The sequence below is a fragment of the Leptonotus elevatus genome, chromosome 8, assembly GCF_054856555.1.
Source record: "Leptonotus elevatus isolate MCC_2025b chromosome 8, RoL_Lele_1.0, whole genome shotgun sequence".
Classification (NCBI taxonomy): Eukaryota; Metazoa; Chordata; class Actinopteri; order Syngnathiformes; family Syngnathidae; genus Leptonotus; species Leptonotus elevatus.
This window is the reverse complement of record NC_141246.1, coordinates 23,474,900-23,482,970: the sequence shown is the minus strand read 5'-3', so window position 1 is coordinate 23,482,970 and position 8,071 is coordinate 23,474,900. Positions and strand designations below refer to the sequence as shown.

At 40.0% G+C, this 8,071-nt stretch overlaps 1 protein-coding gene across 5 annotated transcripts in view; it reads right to left on the bottom strand.

Moving 5' to 3' along the window:
- Positions 1-1,078: 1,078 nt before the first annotated feature.
- sh3pxd2aa (SH3 and PX domains 2Aa) overlaps positions 1,079-8,071 on the bottom strand; it is a 111,296-nt gene continuing 104,303 nt past the window's right edge. For all 5 annotated transcript variants that reach the window (XM_086083108.1, XM_086083110.1, XM_086083109.1 and 2 more), the window contains 2 exons: positions 7,899-8,018; positions 1,079-5,608 (listed from right to left, as the gene is read on the bottom strand). In XM_086083108.1, the coding sequence (XP_085939234.1) occupies positions 3,605-5,608; positions 7,899-8,018 (2,124 nt within the window). In that variant the 3' untranslated portion in view covers positions 1,079-3,604. The remainder of the gene's footprint in view (positions 5,609-7,898; positions 8,019-8,071) is intronic.

Sequence of the window (8,071 nt, the reverse complement as noted above, 5' to 3'; positions counted from 1 at the left end):
ACTTTGCAGATTACATTTCCGCATGAGTGTGAAGAGGGTCGATAAAACTTGTCCCCTTGACTTAAAATACTCAACTAAAATGGCTTAAGGTGTTTTTTTGTTTTTGCTTTTTGTGGGTGCCCTTTACAGCCACCACAGACCGTATCCAATGTTATAAGGAACAACGCTGTAAATGTCAATAATACATCCATGAAGGTAAAGAGACAACATAAAGGGTAAAAGAGGAGGGAAAACCAAACCACGCAAATATCAAAATTCCATTCAGGCACAAAGGTGACAGCTCAGAGGAGGCCTCTGATGCCACAACTCTCCATCCGTGAAGAAGACCCAGGTGGCAACAATGTCAACAGCAAAAAAATTAAATAAAAAAAGAAGCCAATGGCATTCGGTCTTGTCTATCTGTCCATTGATAGTTCCAGGAAGGATGAGCATACACGTGTTCGTATATGTCAAGTCCACCAAGGTACAAGAATAGAAGGTGTCACATACAATTGCTTTGGTCCAATGAGTATGGATTTTAGTTGGATCAAAATGTGATAGTTTGTCATGTTTGCTCTTTTAGACAAATACAGATGGCATACTTAAAATCATTGGAAAAGCCCATAAGTGGTTGTGTGGCAGCAAATACCCACACCCAACATGAAATCACCTTCATATTATTATTATTATTATTATAATTATTATTTTCAAGCCTTGCAATCATGTTTCTCCACGCATTACTATTGCACATTTTCTCTTGGGCATATAATTGTTTTGGGGGTAAAAATAAAAAACAATGACAAACAATTCCCTTGCAATCAGTCAAGTAAATTTAGCTTGATAAAAAAAGAAAAAAAAAAAAAAACATGATATATTGTATAATACTCGCTTTGGCAAAAATGTTAAAGCGTGATGCACATTTACATAATGCCTTCGTCTTGTTATGCCTTAAGGCAAGAGAGGATGTTTTGAATCATTGGTCCATGAGGGACTTTTCTCATCCATTAATCGCAATATGCTTCCATGTCACATTACAATTGTGGTTGCTGTGCAAACATTTTGAAGCCCCCCCCCCCCCCCCCCATTTTAATGTGGATAATGAAACTGATTGTCAAACCAATAAATTATGAAGCTGTTTACAATAAATAATGTGTACCTCAATCAGGCATTATGTAAAATACAACAACGATGAAGGAAGTGCTCATGGTTTGTTAAAAGTTGCAGCACACAATGAAAAAAAAATCTACTTTATATATATATAGTCAAACAATAGCAAACATTATAGCCCAGTTTAAAAAAAGAATGAGATATTAAATTATTGTAACTTTTGTTGTTGTTTTATGTTAGACTCACTGACCAGCAGTGCATTTCTCATTGCACTGAGGTAGACTAGCTGGTAAGTGTGTGGACAAGACAAATAACAAAAGCTTTTTGTACTGCATTTTTATAGCCACATGAGTTATTGTGTATTGCACAATTTTAACTTAACTGCATAATGTACCGTGCACTTACTGTCACAAAGGGAATCTTATGTTAAAGCATTATTTTGAGGTGAAAAAATATAAATAAGTAAAAATCCTAGTATGCCGAGTGTTCACTGAACCTTAAGATCAACGCCCAGTAAAAACATGTTTTAAAGTGCACCAATCAACAAAAGAGAGCCACTTCATTCCTCATTACTGTAATTGTGCATTCACATTTAAATTAAAATAAAACATACATAGTTTTGCCAAAATAGATAACTGCGATCTAGCAGATAAGGTATTTAAAAAATATATAATAATACTGTCCAGCAGAAAACAAATAATAATAAAGTTAGCACTGTTCATTAGAAAATGTATTTCAGCAGTCTTGAACATCAGCCGTGTGAGCTGTAAAAACTCTTAAATGTAGAGTGTATGAAAATCACATTTATTATTTAAAAAAAGATTCATCTGCAGTGCTCAACAAATACCATTTTGTGATATTTAGATACCACGCATACTTGCTTTAAATTTGTTTGTATTGTTTGTTGTTTCTGTAATAGTCCCTAACAGACCATGACAGAAGCTCTTGAATTCAAATGATATTTTCATGTTTAAAAAAAACAATTATAATTTCTTGATTACCATATGAAATTATTATTATTAGGTATTACATTATCGAACAGAAGAAAAAAAAATTGTTGATGCTTGATTAATGTCTGACTTCGCAGAGCAGCCCCAAGTGCTCTAATTTGGGTAAAAAAAGGTGAATTCAGTTTGAAATTTTGCATTCCTGTTCAAAATGGCAATGACAAGAGCTCACTGAAAAAAAACAAAAAAAAACAGTCTGCATTAAAGCACTTTGAGGTGAGTAATGTCAAATAGAGGTGTCAGTGTGTCAGTATTTGCTTCCATCGCTGACTACTGCACATTCTATTTTTATTATCAAGTTGTTCCAGGTTTTCATGTTTTTCACTTCAGAAATGTTATTCGATGTACTTTGTGGAACACTTTTGATTACTCGTACCATCTCACATTTTGGGCTAAATGCAATAGAAGGGCATATATACAGTATGTTCCTGGAATTCAATTATGTCACGGCATTTCCAGTCCTTATGTAATGCATTCGCACAACAGCAGTCTAATATTCTGAAAGACGACAAATACAACACAACAAAAACAACTATTAACCATTTAGGAAATGACCGTTTCTCTTCAGGATATGAACGACCCACAAAAAGGTGGTTCCGTCCTGCAAGGTCAAGTCATAACCTGTTTGAGACTCAACAGACGATTTATGGCTTATTTATTCATTTTGAATTTTACGTATTAGATGTGTTGATAATGTATTCATTTATTTCTTTATTTATTTTTTAACCTTGGCCAAAACATTTGGCATAAAAACGCAACTGATTATTGACAACACTACGATTGGCGACTCATTAGACTAATGCGTGATTTGCAAGTTTCACTTGAAATTGTATCGCGTTGAAAGAGCTTTTACTTTTATAACAAAAACTGTTGGCAGATTAGTGATGTCACAAGAAAGCAGAAATAATTATCTAAGGAATTCATCATATCAAGACATTTAACACAAACATACAAAATAACACCAACAGATATTAGATTTTTCTTTGCTTGATCAGTGGAACTTGAAATGATACAACTCCCAGCCAATTAAAAACATTTGTCTTCCCTAAGAGGCTTAATCAATTAGCACTGCAGATCCGAAACAGCTGTTTCAACTTGAAATTGGAGCCACTAAGTGGTGGCGTTCAAAAGATGTATGGCACATTTAAAAGATTTGGTTGGTGTAACAGTTTTCCATCCAAAATTTTGTACTTCTGTTTAGGTGAAATACAAAAGGCACTTATCAACCATCACATCCTGTGATGGAAATATAGAAAACCGCTTTTCGTACCATGATTTAAGGTTGTCCTTAACAAATATGGCCAATCCTTTGCTTTCTCTCCCAGTTAAAATACTTCACTCCTCTTTGTATATATTTTAATAACCCAGCACTTAATGCGTCCTTCTGTCTTTTCTCTATGAGAGGCTATATTCAAGGACGTATTGCTTGTGGGAGACTGTGGGTAACATTCTTAATGGATGATGTCACCCACTTCCTCAGGGACATCAACACTGAAATGTATAAGTGTTTTTTATTTCTTGCGCTCAAGGTAGTTGGATGGGACCCAGCCTTTACGGGGAAGCAGGCTGTCCTGCACCTGGCAGTACCACCAACCATTGGGATTTCTCTCCAAGACCTCCAAACAGGTGCCCTCAGTGAAGCCCATCGTCTCTTCATCTCCACGGTAATCGGCGATGGATACATACACATCCCTGCCAAGGTTATTTTTGATCAGCTGGCTCTTCTCTATGGGTTTGGGACGGACTGTGGACACAGGGATGCCGTTGCGCTGGCTAAATCTTCCAAGAGGATCCTGTACACTACCGAATGCGCTAACCGAGGACCCAAGGTTGGAGCGCACGGCAGGTCTTGTCTGACTTTCGACGACCACGTGCGGCCGCACTGTGCTGAAGGAGGCATTTCGGTGGACACCAAGTGTGGCAGAACCTGAGCCATAGTGGTCACTCCTGCTAAGTGACTCATTTCGTCTCAAAGATCCCGTCATGTAATGTGTATCCTTAGCTGGCTGCGTTGACGTTACAAATACAGACTGGGGCCTCACTGCCACTTGGCGTACCCCATTCCTCATCCGCACACTTCCATTAACCACCCCAGATGGCTTTGAGAAGCCACCGGGAGGCTTAGAAGGAATTGGCGGAATGTTCCTTCTCAGTCGTTGATGCTGCTGGGTCAGACCCTGAATATTGATGTTATTGAGAGCCATAACATGTTTTTCATTTTTTTCAAGGCTATTGGATTTACTACTATGTCCATCTGATTCTCGCCTCGCGGCATCGGCCATTCGCTTGACAGGTTCCAAAAAGTATGATGGAGCCCACCCCTCCTCAGTACCTAAACGCACGTACCACCAGCCACTCTCTTGCTTCTCCAGAACCTCCAGCTCCACCCCAGCCGGAAAGCTGATTTCAGACTCTTGGACTTTCTTGTAGGCATCCAGGGAGCGGTAGAGACAGGATCCCTCTGCGTCAGAGTCTCCATAGCTACTTTTGGAGTAAACAGATGAAAGATCTGATGTACTGCGTGAACACATAGATTCCTCAGATGATATGACAGAGGCTGTTTCAGAGTCTTCTCCTCGAGAAGGCTTGGGTCCATGTCGGACTTGACTTGTGGGTCTCAACTGCCGTCTCAGGGAACCGATGTCCATCCTCTCAGGACTCTGAGGCTCTGATTTCGTTAAGAGTGGTTTAGGTCTCACAGAAGGCTTCGGTCTAGTAGAAGGGCTCTGACCTATTCTCCGCTCCACATCCTGACTAATGCCCGTGCATTTCTTGGAGACTCGACTCAATTCGTCTGATGAGGAATGGGGACTGTTCTCCTGGGACCGGAAGTGCATGTCTATATGTCTACCAAGAGTCTGGCTTCTCCTATTCATCTCTGGGGTCATTGTTTTTGCAGAGTGACCAGGCAACGGTGAAGATCCAGAGGGTTTGCGTGGAACTGTAGAGGAATGGTAGGTCCTTGGAGAGTTGGGCTCACTGGACATGTTGGCTGTTTTTGCCTCACTCCTACTAGTCGGGTGAAAGCCATCATTTTCATAGATACATTCCTCGTTGGCAACTTCTTCGACGGATTTGAATGAGGCCCTTCGATGGGTGAAAACTGGGGATTTTTTGCTGACAGGAGGGGAAGCTTTACTTGAAGGTGGTGAACTGCGATACTTGTTGCTGACTACATTGCTAATCTTAACATCCAAGGAACGCTCATCTTTGAGAGAATCTGTATCCGATTCACCTTCACAGCCAACTGCAGGAACATCATATTCAGGTTCCTCATACACAGATCTTTTTACTGGGTCTGTTACTTTAGGAGTGGATGTGGTGGGAGGAGCAGCCTCCTCAGAATTATGTTTTTTCACAGGCGGGGCTGGGGGTGGGACTTTGGGTCTGGTCAGAGTGCTGGTTCGACGGCCAAGGTTGGGCTTCTTGCGTTTGTCGATGTAGGAGCATGGCGCCCAGCCCTCCATCTCGCCAATCTGCACATACCACCAACCTCCAGGGTTCTTCTCTATTACCTACACAACAAAGAAGACACTCTTTAAAACAGCACAGTTTGATTTTCTTTATCTGGCTCCTCATTAAGGATGCTCTGTATGTAAACATAAAGCAACTAGCATGAACTGAGGATATGAGAGTAAAAAATTTGAAGATACACCGGCTTCATTCAAGTCTTTGGTGTGTACTTTTATAGGGGGGGATGCAGTATCACCAAGCATCTGCTATGTTCGTATGCTCATAATACAAGCTGGAAACACTAGGTAGGGGGAGTATTTATTGCTAAAGACTTGCACAATTTTTTTCTGTGGATGTGTGGTTTGGTCACTTCATGAAAACCTTCAACTCAAGTTATGTTAAGCTTGTGTCCATTGGTCAGAAATGGAGTGCAAGCATGACCACCATGATCACCATTGCTGAATCCAACTGTTACAAGTTTTTAAGTAGCGTATTTTCCGGACTATAAGTCACACTTTTTTTCATAGATTGGCTGTTCCTGCAATTTATACTCCGGAACAATTTATACATGAAAAAAAATATATATATATGTATATATACCGGAGGTATATAATTTCACAGACAGCCACAAGAGAGCACTCTAGACTTATACTATAATATATTATGTGATTTAGGCAGACTGGCAGCCCAAATCCGTTTTTTTGCCCATCTAGATTGATTGTGGATGGCTCTTTTGTAGTGTGAACAGTCACAAAGCACATGAAATCCGATTTTTGCGGGACGGATTGAAACCACATGTGTGAGGTGGTTTAATATCCGATTTGGACAGGATGCGTCTCAGTCTGATCAGCTCGAAACACTCAGAACGGATTTGACTGTCCTGACCTCACTCTCGGCGTGCAAAACCAATGTGCCCGCGCTGTTAATATCCAATCGGTGCGCTGCCTGGCTGTTTCCTCGCATGCTCGGCAGTCAATCGCCTTGACGGCTCCACTGCCCCGTCAACTCCTGTCACGCTCAACCGGAAATACAATGACAGTTTACGTTACTTGCGCTGAAGCCGGTTTTGCTACCCCATCAGATTTTCACATGCGCAACCGGAAATAGTGAAATAGTGCCTTGTCATAGCCATAGATATATGGTCGTTAAAAAATAAATACATAAATAAATAAAATAAAGAAACATAAAAGAAAACCGCTTAATGCGCTTGCGAGAAACGGGAAGTACGAAGCGGTAAACAGCGTCACATGAGGTCAAACACTATACGCGCTGGGCGCCGCCTCCGTTCGACGACGTTGCTACAGCAACCTGTCAGATGGGTCAATAATGTGGCTCAGTCTGAACAGGGCCAGATCGGATTTGGACACTTGCTAAAAACAGTTTAGCCCTAAAATCAGATTTGAGGAGAAATCAGATTTGCCTGCAGTCTGAACGCAGCCTTATACTCCAGTGCGATTTATGTATGTTTTTTTTCTAACTAATTATTCATTTTAGGCATAGTGCGACTTCTACTCCGGAGCGATTTATTGTCTGGAAAATACGGTAAGGCTTTTTTGTTGACATTTTTGTTGGTTTTATCTTGTTATACAAATTTTATACTTCTGTAATCTTTTGCAGTTCCCCATTTTAAAAGAGATGTGTTCGCTTGAATAACAGTTAACTTGAAATGTGTTTTTTCTCTCAGCACACTGTAAAATAAGGAGATCATTTTGGGAGTAAAAGAAAACAAATCGTTTTCTTTATGCACAAAAAAGATACCAAATTGTGGTCCCAAAACGGAGAAATGCACTGTTTCCGACAAAAAAGATTTAAAAATATTCACATTTATGAATTTTTGGACACCCTGGCTGAATTTGAATAATCTTCATCTTTTAAGATGAGTCTCGCGGATGTAGATTTTTGTCTGCTGCAACACCAAAAATAAACAAACAAACTACCCAAAAACACAGCTGGCATTCTTATTGGTTCAACTATCAGTGCAGCATCTTGCAATCATCCACAATCATGATTAGGGATAGGCGAGTACAGATACCAGGCCTTATTTCAAGGTATCAGTACTCGCGACGGCAGCCGCTACCAGTATTGGCCCCCTTGTGAGCATTTTACAACCAGGAACTAGAGATTAGAATTAGATTAAAGGAATATAATATTGCCATTAATCTCATGCAATTTTAAAGAAAAATGCTATATTGGAATGCATGGTCTTTCTTTAAAATTATCTGTCATTGTTTTATTGTTGCAAAAATACTAGTATCTGTATTGGCGACTACTCAAGGGCTGTACTGGTATCAACCTGAAAAAAAAGAAGTAGTATCGAACATTATGACTAATAATATGTTTATGACCCCTCACATCAGCCTTTTGGCCTCCACGGAAACTGATGCCATCAGAAATGGAGGACTGGAAATCTGCAATGGTGTAATACTCGGCTTCCACAGCAGGTGGCTCTGGTGGCTTAGGCAATTGCAACCCCTTAAAAACAAACAACATACATTTGTCGTTGGTGGAGATAACAACATATTGTT